We start from the raw sequence: 21046 nt of genomic DNA, 5'->3' as shown, positions 1-21046 counted from the left end.
GACCTGGTGTAGGGAGGTGTGAGGTGGAAAGTCCCATGCCTCACTGGTGTGAGGGATGCAAATAAGAAATAGCTGCGTAGAAGCTCCTCAGAAGACTGCTTCCTTTGCCATGTTCTGGGAGGGTCACGGGATATTCCACCAAGATTTACCAGCCCATGGTTTAGCCTTGCCTGCATCGCCAACATAGATATGTGCAGTGTCACCAGGGTACCAGGATGAAATTGTTCACTAGGACTGGTAATTTAAAAAATACAGATTTGGAGTCCTATATGTTTTATAACCCATTTCTTAATAGCTCTATGCTACTGTGTGAGTTATGTAAACTATCTAACCTTTTAAGTGAGAGAATAATTAACTAACAGAAGTTTATTATGGCATTAATGTCTACAAAGCATTTATAAGAGTACCTGGCACATAGCAACTGTTCACTGAGTAGTAGCTATTTTATTAGCTATTAGATACAAATGATGACCTCAACATGGTATACAATATGGTTAAATAAATGCTGTAGCCTCGTTAAAAATAAAAGTATGTTTTGAGTGTTTTAATCAAACAAACAATATTGTTACACTAGTAAGTCAAAAAAACTTTCTAGGAAGTCAATGTTTATACTATTTGATGTCCCCTTTTGTTGTTATCTATATAAAATATATTGAAATAACAAAATAGACACATTTGTCAAAGATTTTACTTATACTTTGCAGATAAAATATTCAACAACCATCTATTTTTGACTCATTTTTAGTTATCATTTGAAAGCTGTGTAGTAATCATATGTTCAGAGTTCCTCAAAGTATTTGTTTTACCTACTAATTTTACAACATAAATGCAACCATCCATACTTATGTTCATTATTCACACCTGAGAAGATTCCTTTTGTATGAACTGATAAGCCATGTTTAACCTGGACCTCTACCCAAGTAGGACACTCTTTTTCAAATTATACTCACAGTAGAACATGAGCTCAAACATTTTTTTACAATTGAATGATTTACATTCAATTTACAACATACCCGTTTAGAGGATAATAATATACATCTGTATATTATTTAGAGCCATTAATTCATAATTTGCTTTTAAATTCACTGTGTTAAAAACTACAAATTTTAGTGCCTTTTTCATTCATCTTCTACATTCTTGTTTCTCATCTTTTCTCAAGACATGACTATCACAAAGAGCTTAAAATTTTAAAAATCTGAAAATCAGCACAACTTATCTTTGGTAAGAAATCTTAATGAACAAACTTTACAAAATATGAGAAAATGCATTGAGTAAATTGCTAAAATAATTGTTATCCAAATCAGTTTCTCTATTATCCCTCTGATAGCTCCATTAAAAATTACATCATTAATATAACTTATATGCCTTTCTACAAAGAAAGACATGTATTAACTCCAAATGCACTTGATATCTTTTTTTTTCATTTTAAGTATAGTTGGAAAAAACATTTTACATGAACAGAAACTTGTTTTCATTATGGGCATAGCAGAAATATTACCCAACAGTGCAAGCTGTGTGTTTTATTATCTGTAAATCTAATATTTAATCATTTTACAACCTAATGTTGTTCATTCCTGAGATTTTAAGACAATTTTAAGTTATGTTTTATCTTTGGATTTGATAAGGATGTTAATATTCCTTGCCAATTTATATATATGTTTGATGCTTTGTTTTAATTTTACAAGGACAAAATTTACTTAAGTGACAATAAGAATGATAAAGAACATGTAAGATCAGATAATTTAGGTGAATTGATTTTTTTGTGTTGGACATGATGTTGGAATAAAGCATTTCAACAGGATGGAGAGGGTGGACCTTTTACAAATAGAGTCAAAAATGCAGATATAATTAGGACATTTTTACTTTTCAGAACCAGAAACCTATCTTAAGCTGAATTGCAGGCAGAGATAACATCTAATTTCAAACATTCCTCAAATGATACAATCAAGGACTTAAACTCTACCATTACGCTTTTCAGATTCTATATTGCCTTAATTCTCTGGCAGGTCCCTACAATATTTGAAGCAAATTTTTTAGCCTCTTTTGTAGCTAAAATGGGAGTGGGGAATGAGTAGTTCCTCAAAAGGATTCTGGGTAGAGAAAAAATATATACACACTTCCATTAGAAAGGAGACCATTTAATAATTTTCTTGGTAAGTACTCCTTGTCATTTGTGACCTTTAATAGACTATGCATGAATAAATTCATTACCCATTATGTTCCTGTTCAAAGTTAACATTTTCAGATAGAAGCAGTTATAATGCCATACTTCCCTGTCCCCTTCCTTGGATGTTTCCATCACATGCTCATCCGAGCCCCATATTGTATTATTAAGAGTCCTCACTTTTTCAATATAAGGGGAAAATCATTTGATTAAGTCCTAAGTGAATTAGTAGCATAAGTCGTCTTAATGATATCCAAGTATTGGCCTTTTTCCTCATCATAGGCATTTAAATTTCTGTCACTTCATTCAGGACTTAATTATCCTTCTTCTTTGCTTTCTTAATGCAACTATATTTCCCCCTTCTTCATCCCTGTCTTTCCAACTAGATGCAAACAGATAAGAGGTGATCAGAGTCATAAGAAAACATCTTTAGCCAAAAAGTGTAACCATTCAATTTAACCCAAAATTCCTTTCCAGCATCCTTTTAGCAGAGAGTTGTGTTTTGTCATTTGGGAGAGATGGGGGATGGTTTACAACTTAAATCACTTGCAAACACTAAAAATCTGGGTGATTTTACTTTAAAACCTAGAATTGCAACTTCTTTTGAATAAGTCATATAACCATTAATAACCCTGGAACCAAAGCCATAGAACTGATAAGGCTGAGGTTTAATTGTTCCTATAAACAGGTCACAGCCTCTACAGCTTATCACACTGTCCCCTATTTCTCCATTTATAAATTTAACAACTATAGTCATTACTCAAGCATTACCTTCTCTGGTTACCTATTAGAGATTAAAAATCAATCTCTTTATATTTTTATATTCTATGTGTAGAAATAGACTAGACCATAGTTATAATTTTTTAAATTTGCAACAACATGGATGATCCTGGAGAATATTAGGTAAAATCAGTCAGGCACAGAAAGATAAATGTCACCTGTTCTTACTTATATGTGAGAACTATAAAAAAAAGATCTCATGGAGGTGGTGAATAGAATGGTGGTTACCACAGACTGGGAAGGCTAGTCGAGAGGGGGTGAAAAAATAAGATTTGGTTAATATTTTTATCTACAGTTAGATAAAATGAATAAGATCTAATATTCAGTAGCACAATCGGGTGACTATTGTTAACAATAATTTATTGTGTATTTCACAATAGCTAGAAGAGTATATTTGGAATGTTTCCAAAACAATGAAATGATAAATGTTTGAAGCGATGGACCTAAATTTGATTATTAGACATCAAATACTTGCATCAAAATATCATATGTATGTCATAAATATGTACAACTATTATGTATTCATAAAAAGTAAAAGAAAATATTTTAAATTTTTTTTAGGTTAAACATTTTCCATGGGTTTAATATTTTTGAAAATAATACGTTATACTGAAGTTTTCTTAAATTTTCTTTTTTCTGCTCTCACTTCAGCTCTTCAAAGATGAAACATCTGCATATTTCAAAAATATCTGTTTATATGTTTTTCTTTTTATAGACTGTTCAGAGTTGGAGAGAATATCTAGATCTTTAGATGCAGACTATTTGTATAGTATTACAGTGTCCAAGATTGCAAAAAAAAAAAAAAAAAAAAGCTGACGTGCCCTAACTTTGCAGCTAAATAAATTATTACACTGTGGGATTGGGGGATTCTTCATGCTGTTGAGTAGCATTTTACAATCAACACCTCTCCCCTTTTCAGGATATCGAATCCTTAACAGGAGGGCTGGCTGGTTCTAAGGGGGCTGATCCACCGGTAAGTTAGATTCTTCATTAAATTTAACCGTTGACGAATTGAATTGTGTACACACCAGGTCATCAGTCGATTGCTTGTATATTATTTGTCATATACAGGTACTTTTTAGAAATATGACTATTATAGTAACTAATAACAGAAGTACGAAATTGCTTTGAGGTGTGGTCTGGTGTTTTAAAAAGTTTTAACAACTCATAAAAGTTTATCTCAATTTATTGGTTTTAAAAATAGGAATAAAATCTTTATTAGAATATCTCTGTAATTTACGTTCTACTAATAGGCTACACTAATTGGAGAGTTTATTATTCTAAATATGAGTATAATATTTGAGTTGTAATATCTTTTCTAGTTACTGAGAAAAATTATGTCCATGTGATAAATAGTATTGACTCAATATTGTTCTTTTCTACTTAATTCAGGAAGCTTCCAGGAAATTAAAGTTTATAAAGTGGTCTAAAGTTTCTATGAATTATAATTTATAAGCAGTAACAAAAGCTTGATGTTCTATTATTGGAACATCTTAGTCCTTTCTGTGATGTCTGATTTCAGAAAACACTGATAGAGATGACATCCCTATGACTTCATGCTTGAGATGCAAAATAAATTCAAAGAGTATATGTAAAGTAATGAGCCAAATTCAACTTATATCAACAAATAGTCAATGAATACTTTTTATCATTACTTGTTTTTTATTTAGCAAAATGAAATTTAATGAGGAACATACAGAACTCAGTATTATCATTTTTTTAGCTATTCTTCACATAGGGCATGTAGGTGAAGTACTTTAACTCCATTAAAATACCAGTGAGTTGTTAAAGAGATAACTTTCAGTTGTAGCTCTTTCTCTCCTGTCTCACTCTCATGTGTCTCATGGTGTTATCTAATTTTCATCAAGTTGCTCCTAAAGTATGGCTAAAAAACATATTATAGTCCTTTTCCTTCTTTTTATTTTTATTGTAAGTATTTATGTGGAAAAATATATTGGCTGCAGACAGCTGCTTATATTTATCCCCTGGACCTATTACATTACAATGTAAGGCAAGATTTCATATAAGTCAACCCGGAAAGTATATTGACAGGATTAATGGCCAGTCTTTTACTGAAGTATTGTAGGTGAGAGCTTAGGTGATGTAATTTTACCCTTCTGCCTTGCACGGTGCTTGTCCATAAAATTCAGCTTACATCAGAAAAGTAGATCTACTACCTTCAAAATACTTCCCTCAACTGTTCACTGATTCCTGGAAGAATTCTACAGTTAAGAGATTAGTCAATTTTCAAAGGATTTGTCCCTTGTTCGAAGCAAAATGAAATATCTGTCTTCTGCAAGTACTGATAAAGATCTTATCCATTATTTACATGGTAAAATAAATTAGTTTGTCACACCCTCTAAGAAAGCATGTTTCTAAACATGAAAGATTGAATGAGTATGTGGCCTGGTTGTTGAAGGAATCCTTTTGCAGGGAGAAAATAAAGGTCACAGAAAGGAAAAATGGTATCCTGAAGGCAAACCACATCAATGTCATTCCCAATAAATAAAAGTGAATAGGCATGAGTTATACAACTTTATCTCTCTCTCTCTATATATATATATGTATGTATAGTATATCAATCTATATATCTATATGTATACACAGATAGATAGATAGATAGATAGATAGATAGATAGATAGATAGATAGATTTTTTTTCCTTTTAAAACAACTTATAATACTGTGAAGAAGATAGGAGTTCTTTCTTGGCTGTGCTATACCATGATGATTATTTTATACTTATGTTTTCTGAAGTTTCAATGATTGTGCTTATTTTATAACATTTTGTAGAGTGGAAAACTTGAAAGTTTCAGAGTACATAAGGGCTTAGGCAATCTAGGGGTTCATTGCTACACATTAATTTAGTGTCTCCCATTGTTAAGGAGCTATCTGGAACATACTGCCGGGACCTATGTAACAGTCATTTTCTTTAGCCCTAAATATCTAAGGTATCTAGGTATTTGGCTCAATAGTATCTAGGGTTACTTCAATCATTTAAGAGTAAAGCTATGAATGAAGCTATTGTTTTTGCCTCCAAGTTAGAAAACTGAAAGTCAGATTAAATTATACATAATCTAAATCAATTTCAAGTTTTTAAAATTATTTTTTCCTTTTTAAAATTAAAAAAATAATTTTTGAGACAGAGTCTCATTCTGTCTGTCATCCAGATGGGAGTGCAGTGGCATGATCTCGACTCACTGCAGCCTCTGCCTTTTGGGTTCAAAGAGTTCTCCTGCCTCAGCCTAGTGAGTAGCTGAGATCACAGGCATGCGTCACCATGTCTGACTAATTTTTGTATTTCTAGTAGATGCAGAGTTTCACCGTGTTGGTCAGACTGGTCTCAAACTCCTGACTTCAAGTGATCTGCCTGCCTCAGCCTCCCAAAGTATATTTTTTCCTTTCTTTAAAAAATGTCATTTTAGTAGATCGTCAAAATACTGTTGTCTACTTCAAAAGCTATGCTTTTTGTAGAAACCATTCTATGGTGATGTTTTCATTGGTAAGAAATTCAAAGTCTTTTATTTTTTCATTTATTGAACAGAATACATCAAGTACTGAGTGAATTATCTCTCATAAGGATGCATAGCTGTCGAGTAATTTCTTTGCCAGTGTAATAGAAATCTCAGAGGTATCTTGAAATGTTAATGGTATATTTAAAATTGCAAATTTTGCTGTGGGTCCACACAAATGTTATTTCTGAAGCAGTAGAAAACAGAGTGGAGTTTGTTATTTCAAATGGTAAGGTATATATATGGAAGGTTGTGTTAAATTTGCAAATGTCATTATAAGTAAATTTGCATATCTGGTAAGAATAAATTTGAGAACTCTAGGAGAATTTTGCATTAATATTTTTAACAATAAGTGTTAAATAGATTTTACTGAAAATTCAGGTAGTCTCAGTTTTAATGTTAATAAAGAAAAAGAAAACTACTCATTCATGATTTTCAAGGGTGATTCAAAATTTTACAATGGCCTGTTTCTGAAAAGGATTTTAATTCAGAAACTGGAAATGAATTGTAGCAGCAAACACAACTTGTAGATTTTTCCAAATCACATAATTATCTTAGATAATAAATGCTTTTATCACTGGAGAAAAAATAGTGTCTGTTAAATATTAACTTGAAACTGTCTTTGAAAATTACATCAAAAGATATTCTATATTATGGCATATGTTTCCCATTCATAAAAACTGGATCGCAGATTAACCTCTAGTGTACAGGCATATAATTCATTTACATAGAAGTACAAAGGAAAAGAAACTAGATAATCAAAATTGAAAGTGTAAAATTCATTATTAAATTAAATAGTGCTTTGTAAATATACCACTTTGTATAGTCTTTGGTGTTTTAAATATGAACAATATTAAAATGTAAAAAACCTGGGAATTGTAAAGACTCAAAGTGCCCCACATTGTCAGACAACCCCTGGTAAGGCCAGGGTAAATATATCCATCTCTGCTACAGTCCAAGAGGACTTTGGATACTGAAGTACTGGGGTGCAATGCATGAACTCTGTTATATATCTGTAAAGCATGAACCTGCTATCTGGAGCCTGTGGATGTCAGGTCAGTGTGTAACCAGCAGTGTGAAAGATCCCTTCCTGTGTTGAACCCATGAGCCAGTAGGAGAGGGGTGTAATTTTTAAGACAACCCCTGCCCTAGTGCCAGAATTCTTTGTAGACTGTGGACTAGGTATAAGTCAATAGATAGGATTTAGTGGATCAGCTTGGCCATACGAGTTAAGTTTAGTGGTAACAGACTCAAGCAGAGTCTGTATATACACAATGAGATGTGTTTCTCTTTGCAATTTGGTTTAGGAAAATATTTTGATTGTTAAGTAGCTATTTACTTTATTATTATTTCTGATGTCTTTTAAGGGCCGATATTGACAAAAATCTAATAAAGAGACTACATGAGACATTCCAGAGCATGTTTCATTGTAACATACATTTGTCAAATGTGAAGATGTTTCAATTGTATTTTACAAAATGTTATTATCAGGATTTAAATTAAATGTACTTCATTGTCTCATGTAGTAATTATAGCAAGAATACCACTGAAGATATTCAGTTTCTTCCTTGTTTTCTTTCTATTTATTACTTTGGAATAATAAGATCTATGCATTTTATTCCCTGCAGAACTTAATACTTTTAAATATTCTAAGTTTGTTTTTTTTTTCCTAAATGCTAATGGTTCTCTTTATTTCTAGAGTGTGGTGAATAAGTGATTACCCATCTAATTCATATCCTTGGGTTTAATATATACACTGTCCTGAACATTCTTAAGCTCTATTAGGTTTTTTTTTTCCCCACTGAGGAAACAGAATTGTACTTTCTGTTCTCATTTTAATTGTCTTCCTGATGGTCCTTAGCAGTTTGGATAAACACACCACAGAATTTAAAACAATTTCAATTTTCTGAGGGTGCTGTTTAGACCAAGTTATATGTATTTTAAATTGTAAATGGTCTTAGAGTTTAAACATCTACAAAACTGATCTTAATTTGATTATTCAAAAGTGACAATGTTCTACTCATTTACTTCAGATAAGATGATAAAATAATATTAATCTGAATTGTGTCCTAATTTAAATTCTTTCAACTTGAACCTTATATTGTTATATTACTTCCTTTTATTTTCCTGTTTGTTTATTTCAAATTCAATATGTATTTGAGTATACACCATGTGCTAGGCTATACTATAGCATTTGGTTAGGTTTTGGAGACACTGTGATAAACAATACACAGTGATTTCAGAATTTTACAATATACTTGAATGGATAGTTTGGCAAAAACCAATTATAATTTCATGTAAGCACAAGATGAAATGAAGGCAAGTAAGAGTACCACATAATCCCTTTGATGGGAATGGAAAGGGACTTGAGAAACAAGCAAGGCAAATAGAAGAAAATCATTTCTTTCTTGCCAATTGTAGGATGAGTTGAAGTTTGCCAAGTTTTGGGGGGACCGTGGTATATTAAGCAGAGGAAACAGCATCTGCATAGGTAAAAAAAAAAAAAGAGAAAATAATATCATGTAGTAAAGTATAAAATAACCTGGGCATGGCAGATAAAGGTGAGATAGAAAGCTAGAAAGTTAAGCCTGGGCAAGAATATGATAAATTACATGCAAGGAATTTGTACTTTATACTAAAGACCAAAGGGAAGCAGTAAAGTCTTTAAACAGAAGAGTCAATGATATCTTCCCTTAAGAAACATTTTATTGTTATCTGTTGGAGAGTGAATTAGAGAAAAGACTAAAGCAAAGAGACCTATGAAAAGACTTGCAGTCATTCATCCAAAGGATAGTGATGAAAATGATCATGGTGACTTTTTTGGTCTATTTTCCTAGATTATAACAATAACTGAGGGCAATATCACAGGAGAAACTCAACATTTTTTTTTTTAAATTAGATGATTAATAAAAGCCTATAAGGTGACAACAAGAATGGAGAAGAATGGGTTGACTCATGAGATATTGAGAACATGGTGAACATACAAGAATAGGTGGTTGTTTGGAAGCAGACTGAGGCCTATTGAGAAGTCAAGGCTGATATTGGAACTTTCTGCTTTGGCAATTGAGTGGATGAAGGTACCATTCATCATGACAAGAAACCAACGAGATAGAGCATTTTCAAGGGAGAAATGAGGGATTCAGTTTTAGACATGTTAAGTTGAGCTAACTGAGTTGGGAATATATGAATGATTTGGAAATTTAAAGGTGAGATCTCATTTAAAGCTGTTTATTTGGACATGTAGAAGACTTAATTAAAGCTGTTGGAGTTGATGACATCATCCTCCCAAAAAACATGTATATAGAGTTAGAAGATAAGAGAGTTCAGAATAAAGCTTGAGAAAGAAAAGCACTTAAGTAAAGGTCAGAGAAAAATGTGCCTCAGAAAAGACAAAACAGAGATGGGTCCAAGGATGGAATACCAGAAATGTGAGAATCATCAATGCCAAGTTAAAGAGAGGATGACAAGAGGGATATTAGCAGTTTCATGATGTTGAGAGTTCAAAAACTATGTTGTATTTAAAAAGAAGAAATGATCTTGGTGAGAGTAATTGTAGTAGAGTAATTTAGGTAGAATCAAATTTCCAGGGGCCTGAGAGATTAAATGGAAGACTAACAACTGTATTCAGTGACTGTAGAAAACTATTTTAAGAGCTTTGTTATGCAGGAAGTCAGAGGAAGCAATAGCCAATAGAGGAGATGAAGTTGAGGCACAGTTATCTTAAAGAGAGAAGATTTGAGTGTGTTTTGTCATTACCTGTGTGCTTGGTTTAAGCATTTCAGAACCAAAATATTTCCAGGTACTAATAAACTCCAGATTGTGGTCATAGACGTGGGTGATGAAGTAAAGAGGGACTGAAGCTCATTGGAATTGATGATATTAAGGAACCAGGAGGCCAGTGTTGGATGAATCTTTTTTTGTGGCCCCTGCAATATTTTCTATCTACATTCAGGCCCTTGATGGCCCAATCTGTTTCACAGTTTAAGTGCTACTTAAATAATGATAACTGAAAAATTTATATTTCTAGGTTACATCATTCCCTTGAACTTCAGATTTGTGTATATGACTAAACATTTGACATGTCCACTTGTATATCTGGAAGGAATTTAAAACATAACAAATTAAAAATTTAACTCTGATTCCCTCTATCACTCCTACAAACCTCCTGCCATTTTCCCCCTCTCAGTTAAGGGCTACTTCATGCTACCCTTCTCAAAAGCCAAACACTGAAAGCCATAATGTGGGCCTGTCTTCACAACTTATTTAGAATCCTCCAAAACTACCACTGTGTTTACAGCCACCATTCTTTCTCACCTGTCCAGTCTCTATGAACCAAGAAGGACAGGTTTTGTGAAATGTAAATTGGCATGTTACATTTAGCCTTAAAGCTGTGTTAACTTGCTATCGCAATAAAAATCCCAAAGCCTATGGAGTGGTTTCCGAGACTCTTAATTACTTCCTTCCCTTATGATGATTCTAGGAACTCACCTTCTACCTTTTTCTCCATAGCTCATCCACTTAGGCTGCACTAGCCATTTTGCTGTCCCTTTACCCAGGCAAGTTTATTACCGGTAAGGGACATTACACTTGCCATTTTTCCTTCTTTGTGCCATGCTCTCACCTCAGATATCCTCATGGCTTACTGCCTCACTTTCTTTAGGTCTTTGTTTCATTGTCACTTTAACAGAGTTTTCCATGAACACCCAATATTATTTTTTCTGACCCTATAGGATTATTGTTTATATTTTTCTACTAGAATATAAACTTTACATAGTTGCAGGCCTCATCTCTTTCTTTCACTATTATAGAATAAAGATTTATAATACTTGGCATATGAGTTTCTCAATAACTATTGGTTGAATGAATGAATTAGAACAAATATTCATGAGCACATGATTTACATGGACATATTTGTGTGCTCACAATGATAACTGTAGCAGCATACCGCATGGGAAAAGAGATTGAGGTTATTATAATAATTCCAGAATAAAATTACAAAGGTGAACTTCAGACTATAGTAGTGGTAGTAAGAATGACAATAGCAAATGAAAAAAACATACAAAACCAGTATCAATAGAATTTTATGGTAGGGAAAGAAATAGGACCCAAAGAAACCTTTAAGTTTTGGCCACTGGAAGAAATAATAGTAAAGAAAATCAAAGGGACATATTTCGAATGCCATATGTCTTAGTTACGTTGTTTAACATCGTTGGAATAGAAACCCTATGAGAGCAGACATTTCTGTCTGGTTTACTGCTGGACCACCAATGCTGGCACACAGTATGCCTTCAATAAATATTTAATCAACATAAATTAAACAAGAATTATGATGATAACAGGTCTCAGATTGTAATAGTGTGAACCAGTAATTGAAAACTTCCAAAAATGCAGGAGTTAAAAAATGTGAAATGAGGTTTCCATTGTTGAATCAAAATTTTCCTTAAAGCCCCAAAACATAGTGCCATTGATGATAAGTATCCCCGCATTCTTCGGAAAAGTGTTAGACATACTCACCACAGACTTGTAATAATGGCAGCATCAGTCCTGCCACTATGAATCACCACCATTATCCTCTCTTAGAGAAGACCAGATGACTCATTAGCAGAGAGCTGTCAGCTGGTAGGGAGTACTGCAGGGTTTTTACTCTGTTGGGAGAAGTGTGTGCTTCTCCTTAGCCAAATGAGGGTGGACCCAAGGCAATGACTCATAGAAAGAAGCAGTGGTGTTTTTGTATTTTGATATTTTTTCAGCAGTATATCATCAAGTACTTCCATGAGTTAGATGTAAGGTAAGGGAAGAAATAAATGAATGTGCATTCCTTGGAGTTTGCAGACATGTGTGGCCACTGAATCTGATGTTTGCTGCTTCTCCAATAAATTTGGGAGGTAGAAGTCTGGTTAAGCTAATCTAAATTAGGCCAATGAGAAAGAATAGCAGTAAAAGTGGTCTTTACAACAAGAATTTGGTGTGTCAGAGGTACATGAGCTTCCCATGTGCCAGATTGATGAAGTAGAAGGATAATAGAACCCTTTATATGATGACTGCCTGCTAGGGTAATGGGATCCAGTATTAAGAATTAATAGGATGTCAGCTGTTCTGCCAAGAATATAAACTGAAATGTGAGGAGGTGGTGGGAGGCAAATGGTTAGTCAGAAAGCAAATAGCAATTGTCTATGTCAATGATCTGTGTAGCATGGGCTATCCCCATGGGACGACCTCCAAAGAATCTTTTAATGATTCCCAATTTAGAAGTCCAGTATTTTGGCACCTGGAACATAGAAGTTACCAGTCTTATAAAACTTTGCCTTTTTTTCTGTAATGCATTTTCATATCCCTGCCCCAACCTAGAAGAAAGACCTACGAATCAGACAGAATACAGGTGAAAAAGTGGATCATCTTCCTCTTTTCCAGTAGTTCAAGGTGGAGTGATCAGAAAAGCTCTGTGTTAAATATGTAACTTAAATTTTGGTGGTGGGCTGTACTGGGCATTCTGAACTCGAAAATGGTCTGGATATCCACATTGAGATTCATTCTTGCAACTCTAAGTGACTGAAAAGTTATGAATCTGCTCAAGCTGAAGTCCAGACAAGTAGAGGGACTATATGACAAAGCATGTTTAATGACGAGATTGATGAAAAATGAAGGTGTTACTTATTTGAGATTTGTTGCTTGTTTGTAGTTGCTTGTTTGAATTGAAGTCATTTCATTAGCTAACCTCATTTACATGTTAAAAAGACCATGCCATTTTTAGTTATTAATGATGGGGAGGAGTAACAGGAGGAATAGTCAGATGGTGTGAGCACCAAAGTAGAGATGGTTCTACTTTGGAATGGAGACGTAAGGGTTGGAAATTCTAATGGTTTTCAAGAAAGGTGTTAGCACTACTTTCTGAAGTTAAGTGAGCTGTGGAATTTGGAAAAGCATCCTATTGGTACAACCTATGAAGCCATTTAAATCTATTTTCATTGAGGTAAAGTGATGATGGGCTCCTTCAACAAAGTGATGAAATAGGAAAGATTGTTTTCTGTAAAATAGGGGTTTCAAAGGCACAGTAAAAAGTCTGAGGGGAAGATATTGGAGAAAGTAGATAAAAGAGAAAACACACAGAACACTAGGATAAACATTCTGGAGAGGTGTGGTGAAGTAGAACGGTTAACATTTTGCATGTCCCCCAAAGATGATAAAGGAAAACTGCTAGGAAAATTTCCAAAATAATTAGCGTCAGTGTACACATAGAGTCAGTTCAGACTACAATTTATTAGAAGTCAATAAAGTTATAGAAAGTGTACAATATTGTGTGCAAACCATATTTTGTATAAACCTTTGATTTCAATTTTTTATAATCCATGCAAAACAGCATAAGAGGTAGTGGCGTAGAGTGTGGACTCAGGAAAGTCAGCCTCAATTTGATTTTTGACTCCACCTTTTGATAGCTGTTTTTAACCTTGAGCAAACTAGCTTTCTTCTTTGTGTCTTTATTTCTTAAGCCATGTGATTATGATGAAAACAGGATCTTTTACATGGTGGTTCTATTTAATGAGCCAGCAATGTAGAGTGCTCCAAACCTGCCTGGCAAGCGCAAGTCCTCTCTAAATGTTTACCACTGTAACTGCTATGGTTTAGAACTACTTAAGCATCTATATTTCAACACAATCAAACTACTTAGAGGGCACATGCAAATGTAGTTTTCTGTAATCAAAAATTTAAATTACGTTAAATATAGAAATGAGCAAATAAATAGGAACTTTCAGACTAATACCTGAAAGACCTGAAAGTTAAGTTTATGATAACATTGAGTGTTACGTGTTAAAAATGTGGGAAGCATTGTGGAAATATCTTAACATATTGCTTTATTATTCTGATGATTAATGTGATAGAAAACAGTTTAGAAATTATTTTTTTGCTGTATCTGTCAAATTATTTGAGAACCTCTGGGTAATGAAACAACTCTTGGTTAGAAATAAAGTTTCCTTTTGATGTACTGTTAATTTATAATTAATCCATACAGAAAAAGGTATTTAAAGAAAGACTTGTGAAGTAAAATCAATGTTAATGAAATAGGGCAAAATATACAAAATAAATATTAATGTATATTCAATTTCCTGGTTAAAGTACAATATAAATTATTTTACTTCAAGTATTTTTGCTCCCCAAAATACCATTGTTTTGTCCAAAATGGAAATATCATTTTAACCACAGAAATTGCAAATATTTGTATTTTGTTCTTTTTCTCTCCCTTCCTTTTCTATTTATGTTTATTAGACATATATTTATTTCTTTGTATATAAGTTGGAAGGCATTTATATACAACCCTTAAACATATAAAAAACATAAGTAACTTTTTATATATCATATATGTATGTGTATGCACATATACATACACACACACGTATATTCTTCTACAGAAAATAGAACAGATTTCTTGATCTCAAGTTCTTAACTAGAGACTGGTTTCTAATTAGACTGTTCTCATCTAACACAATAAAGTGAAACTATTTTTACTTTTTAAATCAAAGATAGATGTTTTTCTGAAAAAAAAAACAGATGGATAAATACTAGGCTCACCACAACCTCCGCCTCCTAGGTTCAAGAGATTCTCCTGCCTCAGCCTCCCAAGTAGCTGGGACTACAGGCATATGCCACCATGTCCAGCTAATTTTGTATTTTTAGTAGAGATGGGGTTTCTCCATGTTGGTTAGACTGGTCTCGAACTCCTGACCTCAGGTTACCCGCCCGCCTCAGCCTCCCACTCCCTGGGATTGCAGGCGTGAGCCACCACACATGGCCAGCAATCATTTCTTTTTAACACATGATTAACAAGCATAAAAATGAGTACATAAATAAATGATTAATTTTGCATTATATAGAAATAATCATGATAATGATAATTTGGGTTTGGGGGGTATTTTTATATTTTTAGAAGACTTGTTTTGAGAGGTAAATGTTAAACCAGGTCTTAAAGAACTAATTTGCATTAAATTAAGATCTTCATTATGAATGGAAGTAAATCAAGGATCTTTCTTTTCTTGGTCCAAAAGTACTTCAATTCTACAGACCTTAGCAACTACAAAAGCTAGCTACTACAACTTCTTTAAGGTACATCAGTTTGCATTTAATTGCCACATTTATTTAGAATGTAAAATTAAAATTGATTCTTCGAAACCTTTTTCAAAATTATTTACTTTTTCTAGGGAACCCCAAACATCCTCCCTGTGACTGTGTAGTCTAATAGCCTGTTCAATCTCAGATTAGGTTTGATGATTGCCTAGTCATTCCAGAAAGAATGAAGATGGCTCTCTAAGAAGGTGAGTCTGAAGGCCAATCTCCAGGATAGCCCAAGGCAACAGGACATGTACAGGTCCAGGGTAACTTCTGTTGCTTCTCCAGGGACCCCAATAAGTTGGTACTGCATCCTATCTCTCTTGGCAAGATAAGAAATGAGCTACTTTTCCAAGGATCTAACCCTGTTCTGTCACTAGTATGCATTAAACTTTGGCTTTGTAGGAAATTGCACACCTCTTTGGCTTGAGATTCTTCCCTTTCCCCTCCCTGGGTCTCCAGAAGATTGGCGGCAGCATTAACCTTCCCAGGGGAGCTGTGTCTCTGTGTTAAGGAACACTCATCTGGAACGAAAATAACTTGTTCTAGCTTTTCTTCTGTAACTAGACAGTCTTTTCAAATGTTTACAGTCAGGGAAACATTAATCAGCAAAACGTGAGAATTATGCATTTTTTTCACTTAACATTAATTATAACCACTACAGACTCTTTAAAAACGGATCTGATTGTATATTCATAATAAATTAAAGTTGAGATTCTGCAGAATTATTACTTATAATTAAAATCTATGTTGATTCAAGAATGCCACATAACAGGAATATGCCCTAAAGATTTTATGATAGGCTATTAAATTATTTTTCAAAGAGATATTTGAAGCTATTGAAATACGTTTAGAAGATTTATAAGTATTATAGGAAGAGGAGTTAAATGTATATATATTAAATATTTAATATTTTACCAAAAGAGTTCACCAAGGTTCTCTGAAAGTAACTAAATCATTTATATAACAAATTCTCTAGATACTCATATTTTACTCATAAAAAATTTATATTTTGATTGAAGCATGTGGTAAGGACTTTTATAGAAAATCCGAGTTTTAAAATATTTTCTTTCCTTTATCACAGATTACAATGGCTAATCTACATGAATGACTATTTTTCTTCTATTGTCAACTCCCGCAAAAATTATTTTTATTTATTTTCTTGAGTTACAGATTTAGGGGGTACAAATGCAGCTTTGTTACATGGCCATATTACGCAGTGGTGAAGTCTGGATAAATATTCCTCAAATACCTATCCAGAAATACCGGATTTCACCTAATTTAAATCACCATTTTCTAACATTTCAAGAATTTAAATAAAAACTGATTATAACCAACATCATCACTCTAACTTTTAAACAAAAGCATGTAAGAAATTGCATTAAATATAAGTAGAAAAAATGGTCAATTCAAGATAAAATTCAAAAATGTTTTTGAATCTGTGTATTTACAAAAAAAATTCTGATATATGACTCTACAGACAGCTAGATCCTACAGACAATAACAGATAAGAGAGAACAAATATGAGAATTAAATAAAGGTTGAAACTAAAATGATAGAAAAAGTATGCCATAAAATACTAACTAAAATAAGCCTGCTTAGCTACATTACTGTCAATAAACATGGTCTTTCAAAAAATAATAAATAGGAAAAGCGCACTTTCAATACTGAAGTTAGTGTACTAGGTAGGTAGAAAAATTTTTGATGTTTATGCATCTAACAACATACATTTAAAATATAAATACGAAAATCAACAGAATCAAAAGGAGAACAGAAAAGCCTCAATCATGGTAGACTGTTTTATCTTACTTCTCCCCAGCTCTGATTGGACTAGAAGATAAAGTCTGTAAAGATGATAATCTGAGCAATGTGATAAATAAGCTTTGCTTCGGTGATATATATAGAGCACTTACTTTATTTCCCCAGATTGACCAAATGAAGGCCTTATACAGAAAAACACAATAATTGTCAAAGAATTGAAATCATACAGAATACATTTTCTTTTAACAGCAGAGTTCAACTAGAAGTTAATACTACAAATGAAAATTTAAAAAAAAATAACAAAAAAGTGCTAAAGGTTTTGGAAAACAAGATAGACACTTCTAATTAACCCATTGGCCAAAATAATTCAAGTAAAAGTAAGAAAAAAATTTTGGATTCATTTTGAGATACTACATATTGACACACGTGGAAGGCAGTTAAAGCCCAACTTAGAGAGAAATTTATAGCTTTAAAAATATATATTAGGGCCAGGCGCGGTGGCTCAAGCCTGTAATCCCAGCACTTTGGGAGGCCGAGATGGGCGGATCACGCGGTCAGGAGATCGAGACCATCCTGGCTAACACGGTGAAACCCCGTCTCTACTAAAAAATACCAAAAAATAGCCGGGCGAGGTGGCGGGCGCCTGTAGTCCCAGCTACTCGGGAGGCTGAGGCAGGAGAATGGCGTGAACCCGGGAGGCGGAGCTTGCAGTGAGCTGAGATCCAGCCACTGCACTCCAGCCTGGGCGACAGAGCCAGACTCCGTCTCAAAAAAAAAAAAAAAAAAAAAAAAAAAAAAAAAAAATATATATATATATATATATATATATATATATATATATGAAAAAATAAAGGCTAAAAATCAATTTTATAAGCACTTAAGAACCTAGGGGGAAAAAAAGAGCAAATAAAACCTAAAGTATATAGAAAAAAAATGGTGTTAGTAGCAGAAATTAATAAAATATATTGGAATATTTAATATAGAAGATAAACAAAGCCAAAAGTTGATTTGCAGGGGGCCGGGGGCGCGGGGGGGAATTAACATTGACAACTCTCTGGCGGATTGGTCAAATAAACAAGTGAGAAGGTGCAGATAAACAATAGCAGAACTCAGTAAATCACTATAGGTCCTACAGACAATCAAAAACATGATATTTTGAACAGAATTTATACTGATGAATCTAATATTATAGATGAAATGGACAAATTCTTAGAAAAACACACTTCGACCAAGTTAATTCAAGAAATAAAAAACTCAGGTGATACTTCACATAAAAGAAAGAAAATCCTCAATTAAAAATCTTCTCTCACAAAGAAAACTCCAGGACTAGATGTCTTCACCAGTGAATTCTACAATCATTTAAGGAAGGAATTATACCACCTATTAAAAGCTCTAACAGACAATTAAAAAGAAGAAGAGCTTCCCAAGTTGTTTTATTAGGTGTATTAGTTTTCTATTGCTGTGTAACAAATTGTCACAACCTTAATGACTTAAAATAACAATCTAAGTTTCTGGGAGTCAGAAGTCTGGGAACATCTTAGATGAATCCTCTGCTTAGTGTTTAATGGACTGCAATTAAGGTACTGGTGTGGCTGCTTTCTGATCTGGAGCTTAGGGTCTCCTTCTGAGCTCATGTTTATTTTATAATTAGTTAATTAAATTAAGCAATACACAGAATATGACCTCAGGTGATAGTTGGGTTTATTCCATAAATGCTAAGTCTATATACTCATTGTATAGCCAGAAAAACATGCTAGGAGGAAGACTTATGAAGCAATTCTTTTTGTTTTGTTCTTCTGTGCAGAAATTTAATTCTATAAACAAATCACCAAGATCCATACATTATTGATGGTAATTAGTTAGGATTTTATGTTAGTAGGTTTTTAAAATATTGATTAAGTGTCTCGAAGTTTTTACTTATAATTCTGTTTTGCTTTTTTACATTTGTTAGTATTGGGACTACTATCTCTCAGCCTAAAGAAAAAAAAAATCAGTATAAAATAGATTTTTTTTCAACATCTTACATAATACAAGGTGTTATCACTCTGTATCTTTCCTTTACATTTACATTATTTTCTCATTTTTTATTATTTTTAAATTCACAGAGTTTTTTTTTATTTTTTTCTTCTTCGCTAGTACTGTTTATTCTACAGATGATTTTATTTTTTTCCATTCCTTGAATACTCCAGTTGTTTCTTACTAGCTTTTTTTGAGTATATGCCATGACAGTTAGATGAAGAAATGTTCCCAAATTCTTAGATGATAACACAAAGTATATACACTTATACACACATATTACTATATTTATATGTTTGCTCATATCTATATTTAGTATGTATTCTCATATACATATATACAAACTATGCCACTGAAATGATACATGTTTGGCTGGCATTGTGAAGGAAACAACAGGGAGCTATTATTAAGAAAGGGAGGAAATCAAGGAAGACTTCTCTGAGGAAGTGATTTTCAGAAGATGGACCATCTGAATATCAGGGAGATGAAATGGAAGAAGTGCAGTGAGTTAAATATTGTCCCCTCAAAATACATATCCACCTAGAACCTCAGAATGTGACCTTATTTGGTAATACGGTTTTTATAGATGCAATTAGTTAAAGATCTTGAAATCATCCTGGATTTAGGTTGGGCCCTAAATCTAATGACTGGTGCAGGAGAACACCATCTGAAATGGAGACAAAGATTGGAATGACACCTCTACAATCTATGAAATGCCAAGGATTGCTAACAACCACCAGAACCTGGGAGAGAGACATGGAAGAGATGCTCTTTTGGAGCTTTTAGAAGGAAACAAACCTACTGGCAACTTGGTTTTGGACTTCTGGTATCCAGTACTGGAATTTGTGGTAATTTGTTATAGCACCACTAGGATACTAAGACAAGGAACAAAGGATCTAACTGTGACAGAATGTAGTAAGCTAAAGGCAAAGTGGTATAAAATGGGATTGGAGTGAGAGGTAACAGCTAATCATGCTAGGTCCTGTAGGAGTCTGGATTTTATTCCAAGTACTGTGGAAAGTGATATGAGAGTTTTATGTGAGGGAATTACATGGCAAGATTTATGTTTTAAAAATATTATTCTGGTTGCTCTTAAAAAATTAAGTGAAATAGAACAAGGACTGAAGCAAAAAGAATCCGGTAAAGGGCTAGTCTAATACAGGAGTTCAGGTAAGAAATGGTGGGAGTTTGGTTTAGGGTCATAGCAGTAGGGAATTAAATTGGGTTGAGATATATTGTGAAGTTAGAATTGAGGACTTGCTGATGGATTGGATTTGTATATTGAGGAAAATTAAAGATGGCTCCTAAGTCTGGGGAACTACTGGATAGATGCTCATAACATTTACCAAAACAGGGAACATAAGAAAGAGATTTGGGTGAGGTTGGGAGTGGGAAGAAAAGGGAAATGTTCTTTAGATTGGTGTGTGTAAATTCTTCATATGAATTGAGATGTAAATTTCAGGGATAATAGTATGTAAATAATATGTAACGATATGGGAATAGTGAGACCATCTACAGAGAGCGAGTAGAAAGAGGGGAGGAGAGAAACCTAAGACCAAACCAACATTGAAGCAAATTAGAGGAAAAATGTGCAAAAAAGGACACTAAATAAGTAGCTGTCAGGAGGAAAATGTATGAATCTTGTATTATAGAAGGAAAGATGGGGAAGTGGGGAACCACATTCTGTTGCTCCACGGTAATTGAGATAATTGATT

General features: G+C 33.4%; 1 protein-coding gene across 15 annotated transcripts in view; it reads left to right on the top strand.

The window, feature by feature from the left end:
- PPFIA2 (PTPRF interacting protein alpha 2) overlaps positions 1–21046 on the top strand; it is a 504804-nt gene that overhangs the window by 83029 nt on the left and 400729 nt on the right. For 10 of the 15 annotated variants that reach the window (XM_050749219.1, XM_050749222.1, XM_050749223.1 and 7 more), the window contains one exon: positions 3864–3917. The exons of 4 other annotated variants lie outside the window; for them this stretch is intronic. In XM_050749219.1, coding sequence (XP_050605176.1) covers positions 3864–3917 — 54 coding nt within the window. Of the gene's footprint in view, positions 1–3863; positions 3918–21046 lie in introns of those variants that run through there. One more of the 15 variants, XM_050749227.1, reaches the window with a different exon arrangement.

Source organism: Macaca thibetana, chromosome 11 (assembly GCF_024542745.1).
Source record: "Macaca thibetana thibetana isolate TM-01 chromosome 11, ASM2454274v1, whole genome shotgun sequence".
Taxonomy (NCBI): domain Eukaryota; kingdom Metazoa; phylum Chordata; class Mammalia; order Primates; family Cercopithecidae; genus Macaca; species Macaca thibetana.
Note: the sequence above shows the minus strand (reverse complement) of the source record. Positions and strands in the feature narration are given on the sequence as shown.